Genomic DNA, 23,027 nt, shown 5'->3' with positions numbered 1-23,027 from the left:
AAAGTATTTTCTCATTTCCCTCAAAATATAAAACACCCGAGACTAAATCAACAAACTTTATAATCTTATCTCATATTTACAAGCAAAATGTTGAACTTGAACCTGAAACCTGACCTAAATGTAAACTGTATCTTGATTTTATACTTGTCTTGACAATCTTTCCAGTTCTCAAAATCATTTCCGTCTCCACAGGGCTATGGATAACAAACATAAATGTAGATTTGGTTTGAGTACAGTACAACAGATCTTTATTTATTTATTTAAAGAAAATGTCTGTGTGAACAAGGCCTCAGTCCTATGAATAACTAGCAACTCTATGTCTCACAAACACACAGTACTCTGCGGTTTTGGTTCTGTGGTTGGAAAATAGTTAGAAAAAAACTTGAGCTGTCTTCAATTCCTTTGGTAGAGTTTAAAGTACTTGTGAATGTGTCTGTCTGTTCAGTGTGGGTGGAAACATTTTTATACAGAAACCAAACAAGTTCATTTAATTTAAACCATTCAGTATGGATCAAAGTTCACAAACTAGTATGAAGAAATGAACTGCTGCTTTGTGAAAAAAATCAATTTACTATGTGTGTTTGATGTTGTACAGCGGTTGATTTATTTGTTAGCCATTTAGCCCATGTGGTCTGTGGTTAAAGCCCCGCTTGGTAAACTTTAGTGACACCCTATGGTCCATGTGGACATTCGTGGTCTTTCGTACAAACTTAAGAGTTTATTTAAACTTTATCAGCACCTAACAGCGAAGAGGAAGTTGTGCCTTTCAGGTAGAAAAAAAATCTTTAGTTAATACACCATACATTTCTTATTGCCTTGTTCTATGCAGACATATGTGAATGCTCAAAAAGACTTTTTCAATCTGACAGATTTGCTAGTTCTTGCTAGAGATGAGTCCCCATTCTAATATTGTTTGTCTCATTATTAATTTATTTTTAAATTTTGTTTTTTGTTTTTTATTCGTGAAAAAACATTACAAGAAAGTAGCGACAGAATAGTGAACAGGAAACACAAAACATCAAGACAAGACAATGACATGCTACAGTAGTACATTGGTAAAGTAGAACATCATGTTCAGAGGTGTTTGATCAGGAGTTTTTTTTTTTTTTTGGTCGGTGTGTGTGGGTGTGGGTGTGTGTGTGTGAAGGGGGGGTGGTGGAATTAAAAAACAAAACAAAACAAAAAAAACATGTATGTCTAAAAGAAAGTCTGAAACTGTGTTTGTAAGGAGCCAAAATGATATAAACACAACAACACACAGGAAATGAAAGATACAAAATGAATTAGTCGATAATAATAAAACTAACAAAAAAGAAAAAAAAACTTTATCAGCACCTAACCGCAAAGAGGAAGTTGTACCTTTCAGGTAGAAAAAAATCTTTAGTTAATACACCATACATTTCTTATTGCCTTGTTCTATGCAGACATATGTGAATGCTCAAAAAGACTTTTTCAATCCAAAAGATTTGCCAGTTCTTGCTAGAGATGAGTCCCCATTCTAATATTGTTTGATTCATTAGTAATTTATGAAAAACAAAAAGTTCATCATATCTGAAAAATATATCTTCACTCCTCAAAGCTGTTTTCTACTTGTAAATCAAAAGAAGAAATCATTAGCATCAGAAACCGGTATTGTGAGATTCAGAACTGAAGAAAAATGCTGAGACTTTGGCAGCATTCTAAGTTTTTTTTTTTTTATTTAATTAGGAACTCTTTTGAGAAATTCCAAAACAAATGAAGTCATATTTAAAGTTTGCTGGGTAAAACTTGTTTACCATAAGTCTCCAACAACTATCTACACCAGCCTTTCCCAAACTTCAGTATGCTGTGGCCCCATTTGAGACAACCATAACACAAGATTGAAATATTTACATTTTGTTTGCCCTATTTTTGTTTCATAAACTGGGAATTTCAATGCAAATGCTTTGCTATAAAGCTTAACATTCACAAAGTATAATTACTGAGCCACTGCCATTCACTTGGCTTTAATCAGACATCTGCAAAGACACTTAGATTTTATTTTCTTATATTTATCTCTGTAAGTCTACTTGTGACCCAGCAAACTCTTCCCAGGTAGCATTAATGTCTCAGAATTGACTGTTTTCTGGCACTAATCTCTCCATTAAGATATTTTAGATGACCTGAAGGGCCAGATTTGGGAAACTGTCTTCGCGATGAACAAAAAAAAGCATGTAGCTGGCTGTTAACTTTCAATAAAGGCAGTGATATCAACTAACAACAGACTTTACTGAGATGAACTGCTCCAGGATTTTATAACATTGTAGCCTCAGGGGGGTGGGGTAATTCCCCACCAAGACTGGTGATGTCATGGGCTCCTATATTCGCCCTGCTCAAATAAAACCTACTGACTAGCATGTTATTGTCAATATCTCTTTTATGGGTTTTGGATGGTCGGGTGTTGTCTTGATGTAAATAACAGTAAACACAGTTGACATTGGTCAGCGTTTCTGGTCATGGTATGTTTTGGCATTAAGACATTTTGGATGAATGTGAGCTGGTTAGTTGCATATGTCAAGCTACTTAAAGTACCTAAATAATTTACATACAAAACATGAAGTAAACACTTAATATATTTAGATGTGCGGTTTACTTTGGCTGCAGTTTTCTGCATTCTCCAGTTGTATGGAGTATGACTCTTGGTCGTTATTATTTTGTTGCGTTCTGGGCCCGGCTAATCTGGTTTCCATCTTAGAACGCGGAAGCAGCCCATTTCATGACAAACACTGCTACAGTTTTGTTATTTAACACTTTCAGTTTCATGCAGGGCTCAACCAACAGTCCACTGGGCAGAGTCCCCCGTTTTAAGAGATTATTGTAACAATTTTAGTAAATACAGCCAAAATGTTTATATTGCTACGCTTTTTGATTTTCTTTCAATCAATACCTGTTTTTATTACAGAGTCTTTTTTTCAAAGAATTTGATAGGTGTATCACATCTTTTATCTGGAATAAATATATTCCAAGGATAAGGAAATCATATCTAGAAATAAAGAAGGCACATGGGGGCTTGGCATTGCCAAATTTTGTACACTATTATTCGTCCTCCAATATTCATAAGATTGTTCACTGGGTAGCATATTGTCACCATAGTGATGGACCAGTATGGGCAGAGATGGAGCAGGCTTCATGTAGCCCAGTATCTTTAATGTCTGTGATCTGTGCACCACTGCCTATCAGCAAGAAAAACCTGACAGATCCCATTGGGATTAGTACACTGAAAACTTGGTCTCAGTTTAGGTCCCATTTTAAAAACACAAAGGTAATGCCTCAAATGCCTATTACAGGTAATGCCTGCTTCCGCCGTCTCTCCTGGACTCTGCCTTTCAGCTGTAGTTCAGGAAAGGCTTAAGGTGTGTAAGAGATCTTTACCAAGCCAATAATTTTGTCACTTTTGAAAAAATAACTCAACAGTATGGCATCCCACATTCACATTTTTATAGATATCTCCAGGTGTGTTATTTTGTCAAGAAGCTGTTTGTACCCTTTCCATCAACACCAGTACAGAGTCAGATAGATGATTTTCTTGTCTTGGACCCTCAACAACCTGGTCTGATATCTAAAGTATACAGTTTTATTCAAGAAAATGACAGCTCCTTCTTTGACTTACCTTAAGGAACAGTGGGCCAAGGATTTTGGGACTGAAATTTCAGATGAAAGTCTGCCATTTCAAAAATTCACTCTTCATCAATATGCATAAGATACAGTTTATTACACTTAAAGGTAATACAAAGACTTCATTTTTGTAGAAGCAGACTAGCAAAGATGTTCCCAGGATTAGAAAAGACTTGCTCCCATTGCCATCAGGATGAAGCCATGGTTTACCGTTCTTTTTGGAGCTGCCCACATCTGGTTTCATTTTGGTTGGCCATCTCTGAAACGTTCTCTACTGTTTGTAATAAGGAGATACATCCAGACCTAGTCATTGCATTGTTTGGAGTAGTCTCTGGAGGGCTTGCACTTACTGGTGCACAATGCAGTGCCTTAGCCTTTCTGTCATTATTAGCATGTCATTCAGTCTTGATTAACTAGAAATCTACCAAATCATCATTGCACAGGAAGTAGGTGGAGAGTGTGATGTCTCACCTCAAACTTGAGAAGCTCAGATACTCCACTAGGGGCTAAACAAAGGTATTTCTTAAAGTTTGGGAGCCTTTCCTCATTTATTTTGAACAAAATTTTACATCCAAACATTAGGCATTTGGTCTGAGGTCCCTGAACCTTTGCCTCCAAATCCTAGAGTGTTGTTGTTGTTCTTTTAATTCAAAGAGTCAAATTGAACTATTTTCTTTATTTTTTATTTTTTTCAAATTTTGTCAAAAAAAAAAAAAAAAAAAGAATTAAAGGAAAAAAAACAGTTTATACACAATAGCACAGAATTCCTCCAGATAGACATAGACCACATTTGCACAGTTGCCTGCAACTGTGTTTGCCCAACCACAACTGAGTACAACAAACTTTATTACAATTATTCATGTAACTTCAAGAAGAGACAGCTCTCACTATAATCACACATTGCTACATTCAATCATTCCTTGTTTTTATCATTATGTCATTGGCATTAGACAACATAGTTTTGTTTCACATCTGCATGTTCAGTCACAGAGTTACACCTAGAGGTGGGGTAAGGCTGTGTGTAAATGTCACGTCTTGCTGCCGTGTACTTGACAGGAGGAGGAGGGGGTTTGAACGGAGGAGGCAGATCCATCCTAGAGAGATGGAGAGAAAGAGAGAGAGAATAGTTATCGACTGGTGGCCAGATGCAGTTAGCTGCATCCAGGAAGGATGCAGATTTTATAGTTCTTCTGCATTTTCTGACTCATTGATTTTTTTATGCATTTCCTTATCACCGGGTGCATGACCCTGAATAAATACCAGCAGGTAGACAGAATGGCTGAGTGGATAAACACAGGTTTTTTTTTTACCTCTGCTTTATGATATGTCTCCTGTAGAGAAAGACAGCCACAATGATCAGGACCAGAAATAGAACGATTATTAACACCGACAACAGATGACTCCGGACGCCTTCAGTTTCTAAGTTTATTCAGAGAGGAGGGAAGTGTCATTTTGGAGAACAACATTTGCTAAAAAAGTTTTTCCAAGCTATAGATCAGCTAACTTTTGCAAAACCTGGCAGATTTAAACAGATAAAGATGTGAAACTTTTTGTCTCTCCACTTACCTCCTTAGACTCCAAACCTATAATTTAAAACTCCTTTTAACACTAGTTTTACTGTGAAAAGCAATTTAACCCAAGGCCAAGAATATTGAGTCCATGCAGCCTCCATATGTAGGGAAGATGCTAAAGGTGAAAAAACCTAAGCTCATATTCAGCTGTGTAGCTCTGTGTAGTTAAGTCTTGAAAATGTAGCTGTTTTCTGTATCTATTTTCTCCTTTTTAAAAAGCTTTTATTGTGCTTTTTCCAGTGCTACTGCTGTTCACATCACCTTGTGGGCCAAAAACAAAACTTAGCCAGTAATAGCAATACTAGGAGCAAATAAAGTTGCCCAAAACAATCTAAAAGCTTCACTTAAACCTCACTGTCAGGCAAACAAAGAGATGCTGGAGGAAAAGGAAAAGACCCAAAATACTAAATACATCACTGGAATTATTGTACTGTAACCTCTACCTCCATAAGCTTTTTAAAAATTCTATCATATATCCTATCTGGTGTTGCTTTTATGGGATTCATGGATTCATAACCTGTGAAATATGTGGTTAATATTACCTTCATCCTCAGTGACCACTGTTTCATTTCCAGTGCTCTGAGTTGGGGTTGCACCAGTGTGTCCAGTGTCTACCGTCGTGCCCCTGTTAGATTCATTCCTGGTCTCCTGTGTTGGGCTGAAGGAAATGTTGCTATAATTTAATGTTGGTGACAGGTTTCTGGCCTCTGAAGTGGATGTGCTTAAACTGTGAGTCTGGTTTAACTCCTGATAACTGGAATTGGTAAAGTCATATAGGCCTGAGGTTGACGTGACTGTGATATGTGTGTCAATTGTGTACGGGGTTGTAACATTGTTGGGATGGGAATTATTGGCTGTTAAATTACTCGTGGTCCATGGTAAAGTGGTGCTGATGGCTTGGAGCTCAGTGGTTGATGATGTGGTTAAGGTGTTGCTTGTTGTTTGGATCAGGTGTGCCTCAGTTCCATTTGAGTGTGGTGACAATGTGGCAAGATCTGAAAGAAGAAAAACAATTGATCATTTATCATGGAATCACTGAACCATAATATTAATGTTACAGCAGTAATCTATCAAATGCAGTATTCCTTTTTTATACTGGACTCTATAATGTTCATATCAGTTTGCATTGTTCCTTTAAGTGTAGTGCCACTTCTTATTAATATTATGCCATATTGAGTAGAGCAGTAATGAGTCCTAAAACCTAGGAATAGGTTTGCATTTTACTACTTCCAGTTTGTTCGTCTCAAACTCTATGGGATTTGTTGAATGAATATTTCAGTTGGATGCCCTTAACAAGGCCTGTGGTAAGCTCAAGCTTAAGAGATTTTAACCATTTTTTCTTGTTATACAATACATCTGGAAGCCTCTTTTCAGATTCATGGGAGCACACAAAAAGACAACACCAGCAGTGAAATAAGACCCAATTAAAAAGCCTAAGTCAGACATAATAAATATAACACAATATAAAGAACAACACACTAAACTCAGCAATAAAAAATCAGTCCAAAGCTCGTACTGGAATGGAAAAAATTACTACCAAGTAATGTAAAGTGCAATGTGAAGATGAGCAAATGAGCAATAATAGTGCAAGAAGAACAAGAGCAACCTAAGGCCTAATTGTCATTATGAATATTAATTGCAGAGAGATTGATAAATGAGACCTAGAGTCTTTTTGTCTTCCTCATGGGAGCCCCAAAACAACGACCTAAGAACTAAAGCTCCAACTTGGTGTAAAGCGGATGATTTGGACAATCGGGTATAGCATTAGCCCTCCTCAGGACCTGCCTGTTATCAATGGCCATTAACCTGGCCTGCTGACTTCCCACAAGAGCAGCGCCCCCTTTTTTTCCCCAAACTTTGAAGGTTTTTAAGTGTGCTGTGGCTAAGACTACAGAATTTGTCAGGGACTATAAACACCATCATTGCCAAACATGCAGACTTTTCTGCTAGTCCAGCTTACACCAGGTGTGTGTGTTTTTTTTTGTGCTAAAACTATTTTTACAATTTGTTGGTCACATTAGAAAGGAAGACTTATCAGGGAGCAGGTGGCCTAGTGGTTAAAGGCGCTCCCCATGTATGCGGGCGGCCCGGGTTTGAATCCGGCCTGAGGCCCTTTACCGCATGTCTCTCCCCCACTCTTGACCCTGTTTCTGACTCTATCCACTGTTCTCCTCTATCTAATAAAGGCACAAAAATGCCCAAAAATAAATCTTAAAAAAAAAAGAAAGGAAGACTTATGGAAGAGGGATGGTAAGAGTGCAAAAAAGGAGGTGGAAGCTAAATGGTGGTGGCACTAGATTCGGTTGACCATGGTGTAGATCCTTTATAGTTTTACATGGGAGCATATGCCGGTTTCAGCACTTCGCCACGTCAACCTTGGTCCTGTACTGCTCTGGCCATCCTCCAGGCCTACGCCCCATCTCTCCAGGTATCCTCCTAACTCCACTGGGTCCTGGGCACCCTGTATACAGTGACCTGGATCAGGCCCAGAAAAACACACCAGGTGCCATAAAAAGTGCAGCTGATGTTCACTGTATCAGCCAGCTGACCATTTCCATATCTGCTCTACTGAGAATGTTCGCGTTAGACACACAGTCTTGCCAGTGACACCCAAAGATGCGCTATAGAGAACTTGTCACAAAGGAGTCCAGTCAGTGCCTCTGGCCATCAGTCAACATCCAGGCCTCACAAGAGTACCTACCTGGAGTTTGCCTGGGTCTGTGTCTTAACCTCTAATACTGTCTACAATGCCTTTGCTGGCTCACTGAGCTTACTCTGTTACTTAATGTACTTTTATTTTATTTACCATTTTAAAACACTGTTTATTTTCACCCTTACCCGGTCATGACTTTATAACACACTGTAAGTTGTCGTTTTTATTTTTCACAAGTTTTTATACTCTAATGAATTAGTTTTTGGCAGTTAAAGTTAAATCTTAACCTCCCTTTTTCAGATATCATATATCACATTGCGTCAAGTCGTATCTTATGTTGTTTTAGATCTTATGTTGACATAAGTCACCCTGCAGTTCCCTGTCTTAGCTAGCGATACCCTAATGGTATGCTGAAGCAGCAGTCGATTAGTTTACTTTAGCATGAGTACTGCAAATGACGCCAAACTGACTCTTAGCAGATTGATCAAAGTTGGCCTACCTGCAGCTCTTGCTTGCCTAATCCTTAAACTGAATGCATACAAGTTGTATTTGCGTTGTTTAATTTAACAGATTCACATACAGTCTTCAGTGAAAGGAACCAAGCCGGAGTTTTAGTGTTTGTTTTTTGTTACTTGTCTGAAATTTCATTTTTTTCTTTTACAAGCTTCACAATGGCAGGCTGAATAAAAAGGAGGTATTATGAATAATGCACAACAAAACTTTACAGTACCCAGCGACCAGTGATACATCATTAAAATACTGGCCGGGCTGGCATTTATGAGCACCCTGTGCATAATCAATGGTTGGAAAAAGAAAGCAGTGAGCTCATTCAAGAAGCTGGACCGTGAAGCTTCGGAAGCCAACCTTGAAGCAAAGGTGTTGGCATGAATTGCCAAGTCAGCATTATTGTGCAAATGTATTCTGAAGTTATGAGTGCAGCTGATCTATTGTGCCTTGCTTTATTTCTGCTGTTTATTATCTACAATGCAGAAACCCATCCATAAACCCGGACAGAACCACCAATAATGTAAGTTAACATATACTCTAAGGTACACTTTAGGGAGATGAGATATGCCATCTTTGCTAATTTACAAGCTTATTAAATGTAAACCATTCTGCTTTGCATTGGGATCCAAAACAAAGATGTGCATGTGTCAGTTATTCTCAGCTGTGATTTCAACCATTCTCTTTAGCTGCACTACCCCAGTCTGTCCAACAGATTGTGCTCTAAGTATGCGTCATGATTTGGAGACTGCTGTGTGAGTGAGCGAGTACATTCTTGTGGGATGAAAAACAAGTTGAGAGGCAGGAAGTGTCTTCTGACCTTTGTGTGGCTTTTTGTTTACTGTTATGCACACTGAAATCCTCATAAGAAGCATGTATACAAGATGAGAAAAGATGCACTGCAAACACCCAAACCCTAGCAAGTGCATTTGTTTAGTTTTTTGTCAAGAATAATCATTTTCCATTAGTATAAAAAGTTTCTAAACTCAAACTCTAAATGAGATTGCCATATATTCCAAAAAGTCTAAGCTTCTGCTTTTATTCTTGTTGTAAATATTATCCTTGACAAGGTAGTATGAGAGTTTATTTCACCAATGGACTATTGCTGGGGGGCTGGATAAATTCCAGTTTAAAGCTATGCACTTCCAGCTGCCAGCAAGGCAAGATTTACAGACCTGCTTTCATATTTATTCCACTTGCTAGACATAGTAGTTCTCAACAGACATAAACAAGGTGACAACAGTGGGATCTGAATGCACTAGTTTTGTTGGTGTGTTTTTGGGTGTGGTTTGCTGGCCTTGATTGTCTGTTTTGTCCTTTGGGGTTGGGGGCATGAATTATGAGGAATGAGATTCATGAATGTGTATTCCTCACATTTTTTAGTTTGTAAAATAATAATCATAAACAAAATCCAGTTACACTTTTTTCAAGTCACAGTCACCCCATGTGTCCAACATCAGAGTATAAAACAAAAATGGCTTGGTTTGCTCAAGCTAAGTAGAAATATCTGCCAAGACAGCAAGCAAAGTTTACTTTTGAAAGTCTTTGTAAATTAGTTTATAAATTGTATTTCAAGCCTTTCAACAAGTAAAATTTGCTTGCTGCATTGGTATTTTTTTTTCTTACTACTAACAGATCAGGCCTGATTTTTCTGTCCTTTATTTCCTGAGATTAGATGTTTATCTGGACTTTGTTAGAGGTGAACGTGCTATATTATAATTAGTGATGCAGAAGAGGCAATTCTGGCACAACTTCACCAACAGTCATGGTGCATGGAGAATGAATACAGACTTGAAGGAAAAAGAAAGCTCTCACAAGACTTGTAGTTCAGAGAACACTTTTATTAGAACACTGCATTTCAGTTAGGTCTAATAAAGGTGTTTTCTGAACTGTAAGTCTTGCAGAAACTTTCTGCTTCCATATAATCTGTGCTGGGCAATTAGTAGTTACTAGTTACTATGATCAAATGTGACTAGGTGTGTTTCCACTCACATACTACTCTATCAATTACATAATGTTTTCAGTGCAGAGGTGCACAAAATGCATTAACAAGCAGAATAATGCAAAAAAGCAGTATACTAATGGCACATTCCCAGAACTGAGTCCGTGTGGAACAATGGACACTTCTCACTCTCAACACACCTCATACACGTCCTGGCTATTGTGTCACCAGAATAAACAGATGACAATCATACATGTTTTGCCATCAGTAATATTTGTTGAGTATGTAATGATTTGGTACCACAAATGTGCTAGCGTGCTAATGTACTAGCATGCTAATGTGCTAGCTAACGTTAGCATCCTTTGGCTAGCTAAAGTTTTACTAGCAATAATGGCATTTTTTAAATCAGGTATTTATGTTGTGGTGTGCGTTTGGTGTATGTGTGATATATTGTCATGTTTATTATGTCTGGTCAGTTAAATATAACTGTGGCAACTTGTGTTAGGTCCAGTAACTTGGATAGCTGACGATATCTTGTTTTTTCAAACATTTTTTTTCTTTTCCCCTTGTTAGTGGATATGGCATGGGATAGAGTCAGGAACTTGGTAAGGAGAGAGAGAGCGTGGGAAATGACGTTGGGAAGGAGCCACAAGCTGAACCCAGGCCGTCCTCTTTGAGGAGAACAGACTCTGCACATGGGGTGCTTGGATATTACCACAAGGCTACCAGCATCTCACGATAAGAGACAATTTTGACAGGATATTAAATAAACAAGCTAGAGACTTTGCTAGTATCAGATATTCATATATTTTCAATTTCATTTAAGCTGATAGCCAGTGTTGGGTAGGGGTACTTTTGAAACTAACTTGTTAGGTCACTACTTTACCTAATGCAAAATAACACGTTAGAGTACTTTGTGTGACAAAATATTAAAGCCCTTTAGCTATTCGTTCCACTCGTTGGTTCTAAAAACAACATATAATGACCACATGTCTGCAGTTAAATAAGCAGACTCTAATGCCAATGTACAGTGTAATTTACAGCCCATAATCTGCATGATAACACTACTGACAGACATGAAAACCTCTACAGCTCTTTAACATGCTCACAGTCTAACAACAAGCAGAGCAGGGTCATACAGAATAACTCAAACGCTGTGCGTGATAACAGCGCGTGATTGAACTGGCTGCACAGCTGATTCAATGAAAGCAAACAGAGCTTTTAAACTTGTGTTTCACCATGATGCTGTTCTTGTCCCTTTTATCCAAAAATCCAACATAACGGGGATGATTCCACAGTGTCATGCTGTCCTCTCTGTCATCTCACTGGCTCAACAAGCTAGTGGTGCGATTTGCACAGAATGTTTACCTTCTGCTGGCATAGCACTATGTGCCAATGTGAAGGACAAACAGTGCAGATGCTTAGAGGAGCTTCTGTTTGTCCTTCTCGCTTTTTGAAGCTACGGAAGATTAAAGGAAACTGGGGATTTTCCTTTCAGTAACGGATGACTTTATAAAAATGTAACTAATAATGGATCACTTGAATTGTAAAATTAATGTGTTATGTTACTTGTTACAACAAAAAGTAATCTGAGTATTCTAACGGATTACTTTGTAATGTGTTACCCCCAATACTGGTGTTAAGCTTGGCTGTAGCTCTTGAAAAGCAGCAGTTTTTTAGAACCTGATCACATTCTTAACCTGCTTTGGCATGAGTTTTCGGTAGTTATAGGCAGGGTTTAGTTGCCAGTATTTACAATGGTACCTGCTGGTGTAGTGGTTAACTTGAATGTAGCTATTGTATAGCAACAGTTTTATCAGAAGTGAGCCACATTTACTGAATAAAGAGCGAAGAGCAGCGGTGAAAGCTTTTCTTGCCGGAGAATATGTTTTTGCACTTCTCTCAACTGGCATGAGTTTTATCCACCAACAAGTTCCACTGACGGTAAACTACGACTGCTACTGCCCGCCGAGCTCAAGCTCCTACCAGGGCTGCGTATGCCTACTACCTCATTTTGTTTTGTCTCTCTGGTTGGCCCATAATGAATGTGATAGACAGTTCATCCATTCACGTTCCAAAATATTTTTAAAAAGTCCTTCCCTGACCAGACACTTTCTATGGGAGGTTTCCATATGAATGTGATATGGATAAATGAAACAATCTATCTGGTGTGTCAAGTTAATGTAAATGTAGTGTAGAACTAAAACGTCAGACCTTACAACACACTTTAAAGTTTAGAGACTGAGGATGAACAAAGAAAAAGACTTTAGCTGACAGAGGTGTGTTGGTCCTGCCTAAAACTCCATAAACTTATTTGTAGACTACAGCCGATATTCACAGCTGATATATCAGTTGTATATATTGGCAGGAATTTTTCTGATCTGCTTATACTGATAATTTACTTTTCATGCTAATATCTTCCAATACTGATAAGATTGTAAATCGCTAAAATACACCTGCTTAGAATTGAGATTTTTGTGGTTTGTCTAATGATTATTCTCATGCTTAAGCACTAGGGACATTACAGCAAACTTCATGGTAAAATGGTAAATGAACTTTAGCTGAAAAGCACTTAGTATATAGTCATCTGAGAAAGCGCTCTTTACACAGCGGGTCACACTTATTCCCTCTACCTGTACATTTACACACTGATGGTGCAGGCTGCTATGTAAAGTGTTCACCAGTTATAATTAATCTGATTTATAAGCATTCTCACGCTGACACAGCAGTGGGATTAAATTGGGGTCAAGCATTTAACTAAAGGACACCATGTGGCTGAAGAAGCTGGGGGTTGGATCCTTGACCTTTCTGTTGAGAGTCATACAGGTATGCATCCACCCACCACAGCTACTAAAACAACCAAACTGTCTTGTTGGGCTGTTTTATGATCAAAAAAGTCTCTTTTTTTTTTTTTTTTTTTTTTTTTTTTTAGCTCAGATGTGTAATAGATAGTGTTGTGTTAACTTAATCTCATGGGAGAATTGATTTGCAGCAAATAATTTTACTCTTAAACTTCTGTAGCATCCACATTTCTTGTCTTGTGCACTCTAAAAAGCCTCCAAATCTGCCTCTTCCCTTTCAGCTAATGAAAAATTAAAATCGAGTGAGTTGCAGTTTAATAGATAAGTCAAGTTATCAGCTCTTTGGTCCAGTGCAGTTTATTAAGTCATCCAGTCTCTTGAGCTCTCTACTCGATTGTTAATCCAGCCCTGAGGAAATGCTGAAATGGAACAGCTCACAAAAAGAACAACAGCTAAAAAAACATTTGAGAAGCTCACCTGTGCTGGGGCTTGTGGTTTCAGTTAGCAGTGTGATGATGAACTCTTTCTGCACACTGATGCTTCCTGTGTTGACTGTCAGGATGTAAACCCCTGTGTGAGCTTCAGTCACCTTCCAAAGCTCCAGAGATTCACTCACTGACACCACTGCTGTGTTCTAGGGCAAAACAAGATTATATAGTTTGTTAAAACAAGAAGTACTGTAAGGATGCTGTATTATCCTCATGTCAGGGGAAAGCAATAATTTTTCTTTCTGTTAACAAATCAAAATCTGCTGGGGTTGTAAAAATGTGCTGACTTACTTTAGTCCAACTGTACTGAGCATTCGGGAGCACTGCACATTGAATGGACACATTTCCTCCAATACTGATCTCAATAGTCCCATCAGCATCACACATTGTTTCGACATCTAATAGAAAGGAAATGTCGGTCAATTTAAACTGACAACAAGAGGATGCTTGTATAAAACTTTTACAGTACAATGAGAACACTGGGTAGCCTCTACCAGAAAAAGATTACAGATATAAACACCTCTTGTAATTATCCCCTGCCTCTATTGAGATTGTAACGCCCCTTTAGTTCCTACGCCTGTATTATTGTACTACTTACAGCTGAATAGGCCAAACATTTATAAATCATGGCAAACAAAGCCCTCAGATGTAGCTTTGCAATGAACACAATGAAGATTTGCTCAGTAGTAAATAACTTGTGAGAGGTGTGGTGTTCTTATGCAACCAGTTCTTGCGTAAAAATTATGTAACAAACAATACGATTAAAAAAAACCTTCATAATTAAATTTCTGTTCTTTGATTCTTTCAAAACAGCATTTTTTATAAAGGATACAAACTCCATTAATTTAACAAAGATAGAATGGAGAAATGTCAAAGCTTTTAAAAAGTGCATTTTTCATAAGACAGGTAAATGGGAGAGGAATGAATCCATCAAAAGTTTTTGGCAAACTCCTACACAATTAAGACAGTGTGTAGGTGTTAGCCTGTCATTTTTGATAATTAAATATAAGAAATGATCCAGCATTGGATGTCGAAGACTTTTATATTTGTTGTTGTGGTATTAAAACAGGAAGCAATATCATTTGATTTCACTTCTTTCAAATCAGAGTTTTTAATTCTTGTCTTGTTCTAGTAATGTTAATAAAAACCACTGTCAGCCCTCAGAGGTGAAAAAAGTGCACAACTGTCGTACTCAAGTAAAAGTGCAGTTACTCTAGTTAGAATTTGTAAACAGTATTTATAGATAGAGCTCTAGGGCTTTATTAATACCTAATACTTTATAGAAATATACGATTTATAAATACTGTGTACAATTTTTTTTTTACCAAGTTTGCTTTTCTAGATGCTACTAGGCTAAATATTACAAACTGCACCTTTAAATGAAAGTACTGGTCTACAAATGTACTCTAGTAATAGTAAAAAATGTTTAATTCCACTAGGAATTAGTCCGCCAGGACATATTCTAACATTTCTATATACTGTAGTGCAATTGTTAGGACTATTTTAATTTGCTTTACATAGTTATATAACCCTTATATCCCAGGTTTTGATAATATGTATTTATTTTTGTCTTAACTGCTACAATTAATTGCTTAAAAGTGCAATAAACCTAAAAAAAAAAAAAAAAAAGAAAATCTTTATTTTTTCTTTTTTCCACATATTTCAAACTACAGAAATTGCACAGCTGTATCCCCCAAATTTGTAAATGTAAAAACATTGCACAATATCCTTTGGAACTACAGGAAATTTATTTGGAGTCTGTACATAACTTGTTTTTTCAGATATAGTCAATTTTGTAACCTGTAAAAAAAAAAAAAAGAGTCAGATGAGTAGTTGGAGTCTTCATCTGACGCTGTCATTGAATGAAGTTGTCCAGTTCTGATAAAACTGCCACTGTGGGTACATCTGAGCTGATCACAATTAGCAGCCATTGTATACAGGTGCATCTTAAAAAATTAGAATATCATGAAAAAGTTCAATATTTTTGTCACTCTTTTCTGAAAAAGAAAACCTTATATTATATAGACTTGTTAAACATAGAGTGAAATATCCCAAGCCTTTATTTCTTGAAATGTTGATGATTATTGCTTACAGATAAGAAAACCAATAATTCGGTGTCTCAAAAAATTAGAATATTGCATAAGATCAATATGAAGGGATGTTTTAAACAGAAATGTCAGGCTTCTGAAAAGAATGTTCATTTCTATGCACTCAATACTTGGTTGGGCCTCCCTTTGCATGAATTACTGCATCAATACGGCGTGGCATGGAGATGATCAGCCTGTGGCACTGCTCGGGTGTAATGGAGGCCCAGGTCGCTTTGATAGCGCCCCTCAGGTCATCTGAATTGTTGGGTCTGGTGTCACTCATCTTCCTCTCGACAATACCCCAGAGATTCTTCGTGGGTTTCAGGTCAGGCCAGTTTGCTGGCCAATCAAGCACAGTAACACCGTGATCATTGAACCAGCTTTTGGTACCTTTGGCAGTGTGGGCAGGTGCCAAGTGGATTCTGTGCCTCTCCACTCCTCCTCCAGACCTGGGACCTTGAAGAGTGGAGAGGCACAGAATCCACGTTGCTTTAAGTCCAGTGTGAAGTTATCACAGTCAGTGATGATTTGGTTTGATTCAGATGACCTGAAGGCCGCTCTCAAAGCAACCTGGGCTTCCATTACACCTGAGCAGTGCCACAGGCTGATCGCCTCCATGCCACGCCGCAATGTAGCAGTAATTCATGCAAAAGGAGGCTCAACCAAGTACTGAGTGCATAAAAATGAACATTCTCTCAGATGCCTGACATTTCTGTTTAAAACATCCTTTTTTTATTGGTCTTATGTAATATTCTAATTTTTTGAGACACTGAATTTTGGGTTTTCTTATCTGTAAGCATAATCATCAACATTTCATGAAATAAAGGCTTGGAATATTTTACTCTATGTGTAAAAATTCTATATAATATAAGGTTTTCTCTTTCAGAAAAGAGTGACATAAATATTGAACCTTTTCATGATATTCGAATTTTTTGAGATGCACCTGTACAACCACTCAAAGTGCAAATAACCACCACCCCATCACCATCACAAACTTATGCTTAAGCAGGGCGGCATAAGTGTTTCATATAGATATGTGATCCATTTCTGATAAAACTGATGTTATGTCGTAGCCAATCACCACACTGGAGACAGCCATTGCAAATGGCTAGTGTAACTAAACATGCCTGTAGCTACCGCCTTGCCCTCCTAAAATGGCCATGCTTGGTGTTCGAGTTCGGTTTGGCACAGCTGTTTTGGATTGGTACTTTTGAAGATGAATTTGCCTGATGACAGACATGGAGTCTGCCAACCTCCATGTCAGTTATGTTTATGAACATATTTCATAAAAAATAACACAATACTACTGACTCATGCCAATGAAACAAGTTTAAGGCTTGGTGTGTTTTTCTAGCTTATGTCAGCAATTTTCCATCATGGCTGTATCATCTTATTAAAGTAGGCACAATACCAGAATTTTAGATGTTGATGTAATTCTTGTGAAAATCAAATGACATTGAAACTTGTTTAGATTACATGGTGGTGTAAATAGGCATCCAACAGTGGGTGCTTTACTGTCTTAATCAATGGTTTTTTTTTTAATAATGATATATATATTTTTAGAGCCTAAGCAATTTTTGATATTGGTGATCATTTCAATCAAAGAAATTATATCTTTTTAGAATGTTACATACCGAAGCTACTGAAGGTGGAACATTTTAACTAAAGTACCTTTATTTAAGCCTTTAATGTATCATTTGTTATGCAGGTGTGGCTATAGAAATAGGTTAATGAGGGGCTGAATGAGGCTCTAGTGAAGGGACTCAGTTTGATGCCTTTCTGTGGGTTTAGAAAGCCCCTCATACCAGTCAGTGTACCAAGCAATACAAATTTTACCTTCAAGATCAACAAGTTTCAGAGAAATCACCAATAAAAAGAAATAACATCATTATGATTGTAGACAGTGTAATATTAGTCAGGCAAGCTAAAAGTAAGCAGGCTGTATATTTACACCAATGTTTTGTTTTGGTATTTTTGTGTACCACAGAGCCAACAGTCAAGTGGAGGTATCAGTATCAGGGATGAAAAACTCTAATCTCCACTCAAATGATGATGTCTGGTTAATACTTGTATTGGTCTTACCTTTGATTACTAGCGTTGTCTCTCTCCTGATGGCACCATTAGGGAAGGTTGAAAGGTCACAAACATAGACACCACTATCCCATTTTGTCACCTTAGAAAGCTTTAAGGAGCCCAATGACTCAGTTTGAGTCAGGATTGTGACATTAGGCCAAATATAATTGGATCCATAAGCTGGGCTGTGCACAACCAGCTTTTCATCCGGCATCTTTTTCCATTCTATGATTGTTGTCCGGATTTCAGGATTTCTTATAGTGCAGGGCAAGATAACGTTTTGGCCCACTAGTGCGTCCATCTTTTCATAATGAAACACCTCAACATCCTGGAGCCCTGTCAAACACATCAGATAGCATTGGAAGCAAGAAAAGGTAAGGAGACAAAACCGATCAGACTTGAAGCTGACAGTACAGGCTACAGTCCACTGGGATGCAGACAGATAAAATCAAAGCATTCTACCGAGGCAGTCAAGAATACACATTTCAAACCCATGGTGAATACCCAATCATGGCTGGATTATTACATGAGCAACAGCACATGAGTACCAGGATTACCTTGTATAATAGAGGCAAGGAGCAGCAGAGAGGAGGCCGTTCCCAGCGCGCTTCCAGCCATGTCTAAGCTCCCCAAACTCATTACCATCAATCAGGTTGAATCCGTTGAGGGACTAGGCAAAAAGCAGAAGCAGATGACTGTTAACTGAGGTTAAAGACTGGTGCAGAGACTGAGACAGAGAAAGGGGAACCTATCTGAACAGGAAGCCACAGAGACACGAATGAGTCGTATGTGAAGCACTGAAGCTTTGCGGTGTAAACCTCTGGTGCAAAGCTGATTTGCAATCAACATCTTTGCAGTGCTAATCATTTTTATTCCGTTTGTATTCTAAAAAGAGGCTGGGAACTGAATCTTTTGGGTTTAGATGACATAACTAATGATCCCGGAAGAGAAGCACCCAGGGAGCAAACACACAAGACTGAAAGATCAATTGATATTCTTCAAAACTAACCAGATTTTATTAATTAGCCTAAAACATGCACTGGTTGAACAAATATAAACCACCCGGGGTTAATTTAGATCTAAAAAACAAACTGATTTGGAGTCTTGGAGTCCTCAGTATGTCTTCTTTCCAAGGTGAACCACTAATAAGAGGAAAGACTGCACATTACAGTGACTTCTAGCTTGCTTATATAAATCAGAAATGATCAGAGAGAAAAATGCGAAAATTTGATCACTTGTTACTGTCCTGCCCTCAGTTTACAGCCCTTTTCTGGCCCTCTATGCTTGTTAGCAGGGATGTTACTGAGCAGTAAAGCCTGTTGTGCCCACACGTGGGTAAACAGATAAAAAAGAATATTACAGATATAATGAGGAGTTCTGGCAAATGAGATTTTTTTTTTTTTTTACATCTAATCAGATCATTTGTTTACTCTTTCCTTTAGTGCTATGTAATAATATTCTGGTAAGACATTTTATCGCTACACTGGATTTGCAATTGAATGTTGTTTTGAATAACTACAGAAGCTTCCAGTGAAGCAGTAATCATAAAAACAATTTGAAAAATCTGTTTGAATCAGTTTGAAATCTACATCTTTGTTCATATTCATACTTCACCGAGGCATTCAAAACCCTTGAACTTAATCTGTTGAGTTGTACGTGATAACACCAGCATAAAGTGTATGTTATTGGTAGGGAAAGAAGAGGGAAATTAGGGGATTGAGAAATTATTTAAGAATAAGATTTGTGCTAGTTGATCCTAACCTGACACACCAGATGGATTTGTTTCACACATCCTTCTGGGAAAGCTTCAATAGGAAACGTTTGAGAAAAGGCAGAGGCTTTGAAAAAAACTCGGAGTGTGATTGGATGAACGTTCTGTCTGTCACATCGCTACAGGCCAATCAGAGCAACAAAACACAGGACGTAGCAGCTATTGAGCTGTGCGTGCGCAGGAATAACGCGAAACGTGGCGACTATAGACATGTAAGTACTCAACTTTTGTCATTTTTGAAAAGAAAACAACTCACTGCCAATCTTTGTTCTTCTTTAAAGAAAGAAATGTCGTCAAGTTCTGATAAAACTTATGCTTTAGCAGCTTCCATGCTAAGCTCTTCTGCCATAATTGCACCAGCCTCTTGCTGCTGCTTGTTTATGTCACGACTCTGCCGTGCCTGAAAGTACTGCCCCTTGTCGCTGATTGGTCCTGTCACTTTCTAACTGGGCCCAAACGGTTTAGATGGGAGCTTAATAAGATGGATTCACCAGTTAAAAACAAGGAAATGGACGTATCCATCTGCTTTGCAAGGTTAGGTTGATCCCATTCCTGACCTGAATTAGGGACCCATGGTCACGATAAAATCATGATACAGCCATTCAACAATAGTTGATGTATTGTTATACTGTATATTGCAAGACAGTCATGTTGTGATAAATAATGTTGTACAATAAATAGAGTAACTTAAAATGCCTCTTAAAAGGTAAAGAGCTGGATTAATGTATTAATTAACTGAAATTTGGTAATACCATTTTTTTGCACTGGCAGTACTCATCCATACAAAACCAGTGTAATCCAGTGTTTTCAGTGCTCAGCATCCTGGGTGCTAAAATGCCCTCAGTGTTGGCTGTTTTTGTGAGAGGGGTCTGGCTGCAGATCTCAGATGTTCCCTCTTACAGACCACTACTGTGAGACGCTGCATTTGTCAAGACGGAAAAGATGTTATTTTCTGTTACAACGTATTTCCCATTTTAGAAGTTTTTTAAATTCAATTTAATTCAGAAATAAACTCAGGCAGTCACATTCATGAAATAACTTGTAAACCATTGTTTCCCAACCTGGGGTCTGGGACCCCCTGGAGGGGTGCCAAGGATCTTGGGGGTGGGGGGGCATGAGGCTTTGTCTGCTCTGAGGCTGCCAAAATTGGATTTTCAAATATTGACTAAAACCATGATGAAGCAGCTATTAAGTATTTTATACAAAAGTTTTTTGCTAAGAAGAGCATGCATAGGCCTTTTTTGGGTTTTATCAGTGAAACAATTAAAATCTATTATGATATTTGATGACAGTGTGTCATTTTATCTTCTCTTCTGGGTCCTGGGGGGCTCTGCTTTTCTTAAGTACATGTAGGGAGGAGGGCTCCAAGGAAAAAGGTTGGGAAACACTGCTGTAGACCACACAGACAAGGCAACATTTCATCAACAGAACAGAATAAAGGTCAGAAGTCTAATCTGGGATTAAATAATGTACAGACACATTTTAGAAGTAGCTACATTAATAGTGGCTCACTTTAGCTTTATCAGCAGGAGCCAAAGCTAATGTAACCAATGTAGCTAGTGTTACTACGTAAGTAGTAGCTACTTTAGCTTTATTAACATGAGCTTTAGCGAACATAGCTAATGCTAGTGTAGCGGAGCTAGCTATGTAGGTAATGTAGCTAAATACAGTAAAGTAGTTAATTTAGCTTCAGAAAACATAGCATAAGATAATGTAGCTTTGTTAGCTTTAGCTGCATTAGAGTGTTTCCATAGAGGACAATATTTTTTCCTGTAGGCAAAATGCATTTCCATTCTGACAGGTGCAGCATCTTATAGAGGTTATGCATGTGACGTCACAGGCAGGGGGAGTCAGTGCAGTTCCAGTCCCTGAGTGGCAGAAAGGGCAGATCACTGACAGGATTCTGCATGAAGTAAACAGTAAGCGGTGTTCAGCTGAAAATTGCCGTCTTTTTAATAGTTACATCTTGGTGATTTTAATTGTGGTCAGTCTCATCAGCTGAGAAAATGTGTTTATGGAAATGTTTGGATAAAAAGAGACAACATGAAGGTGGACTATTACAGTAGTTACAACAAGCATCAGATAGTGATGAATATTAGCTTAACCTCACTCCATTCTCCTGTCCCTGACCTTACCAACCCGTGTGACAACCAACCCTGTTCTCCCCTAGTAATCTCAGAGCTGTGGTCTGCAGCCAGGCTGTCTTGGTTTTTGTTGCCATGCTCGTCAATTTTACTTCTCCTCCACCCACCAGTCATAATCAAGACCAGGCAGTACTTCTGATATCAGCTTTGTCAACAACAATGGCAGGGGAGACTTCTTTTTCGAGGGTGTAATTTCCAGGGGAAGAACTACTGCTAATGCCAAGACAAGATTTCTTTGTATTGTTTTCATGTTTTCCTGGTGATGTTTTCTTAAGTAAAAGAAAATAAAAGGCATACAGAGCTATTAAAATGAAGGCCAGGTACCAAGGAAAGCAGAAGTCAACTTTCATACAGCAAAATAAGCACTGTTGATGAGCGCTCTTAAACTGAGTTTACTGTCTGATTCTGTTGTCTTCTATTATTCTGAGCCAGCTTCTTCTTTCTCTTCACATTATCCTCATTCCTATCACAAGACCCAACATGAGGAGTCATGAAGTTGTGATGCAGGGAGTCATATTGCCAAGGAAACTGGTTGAGTGTTTTTAAAATCATAATGTCAATATTTGGCACCAGAGATTTGCGAATTGTATCACCCGAGTCAGGACAATCATATAATGGTATTTTGTCCCACCACTTGTTTCCAACGATCTCTGACTTTTGGACTGCCCTTAGTTGATATTTAGAGTGAAAAGCCTCAGAAAGTGTATTTGAATTGCAGAACATAACCCTGTTAAATGTAGAAAAGGTCCGTCAGAGCTGAATGATTATGCAAGGCACTGTGTAGAGTAAGTTGTTTCTAAAGGTACAGCAAATATTTTGACAAAAGTGCTTTAGGGATTTAAGAGAAATATAAGATATGTCATAGAAAGAAAACAAAATCAACTAATGTAAGAGTGAAGGTCCTGTTATCCAAACGGCTTTTCTACCTTTTATTCTTTCATCTCCACTTCACATATTATGAGTTCTCCCCTTCATTTATAATGAATAAACTCTCTGCAGACCTCGCAGTGCATTTAGATGATTGATACTTTTTACTTATTCTGTATATGACCTTTATAACTCAAATTAAAGCTTTGAAAAGTGACTGCCATCCAAAGAGAGATTTCCATCAGTATTCCGTCAGTGTTTTATCAAAGTGTAAGGGGACCTTGCTGCATTGCTCCATTTGAAAAGGCCAGCATCACTTCCCCTCGGGAGCTATGGGATTCTGAAGGATTTCTGTCAGAATGTAACATCACTGTGACTGCTCCATTCAGCTGTCCAAGAAAAATGAGGAGAGCCATATGTGAAGGATTTGGCCAATAAGGAGTATTTTAGCCTGTAATGACTTCCCAACATTCCAGTTAAATAGGAACTATTC

General features: G+C 38.1%; 1 protein-coding gene across 1 annotated transcript; it reads right to left on the bottom strand.

The window, feature by feature from the left end:
* Positions 1 to 4,386: 4,386 nt before the first annotated feature.
* Positions 4,387 to 18,448, bottom strand: si:ch1073-15f19.2 (T-cell surface protein tactile). Its single transcript, XM_041801925.1, has 7 exons — positions 18,310 to 18,448; positions 17,762 to 18,088; positions 13,884 to 13,990; positions 13,582 to 13,738; positions 5,747 to 6,199; positions 4,944 to 5,052; positions 4,387 to 4,727 (listed from the first exon to the last, which is right to left on the bottom strand). The coding sequence occupies exons 1-7, from the start codon at positions 18,395 to 18,397 to the stop codon at positions 4,580 to 4,582; spliced, it is 1,389 nt and encodes a 462-aa protein (XP_041657859.1). The 5' UTR covers positions 18,398 to 18,448; the 3' UTR covers positions 4,387 to 4,579.
* Positions 18,449 to 23,027: the final 4,579 nt, after the last annotated feature.

This window comes from Cheilinus undulatus, linkage group 12 (assembly GCF_018320785.1).
Source record: "Cheilinus undulatus linkage group 12, ASM1832078v1, whole genome shotgun sequence".
NCBI lineage: Eukaryota > Metazoa > Chordata > Actinopteri > Labriformes > Labridae > Cheilinus > Cheilinus undulatus.
The sequence above is the reverse complement of the archived record's forward strand: the minus strand, read 5'-3'. Positions and strand labels throughout refer to the sequence as shown.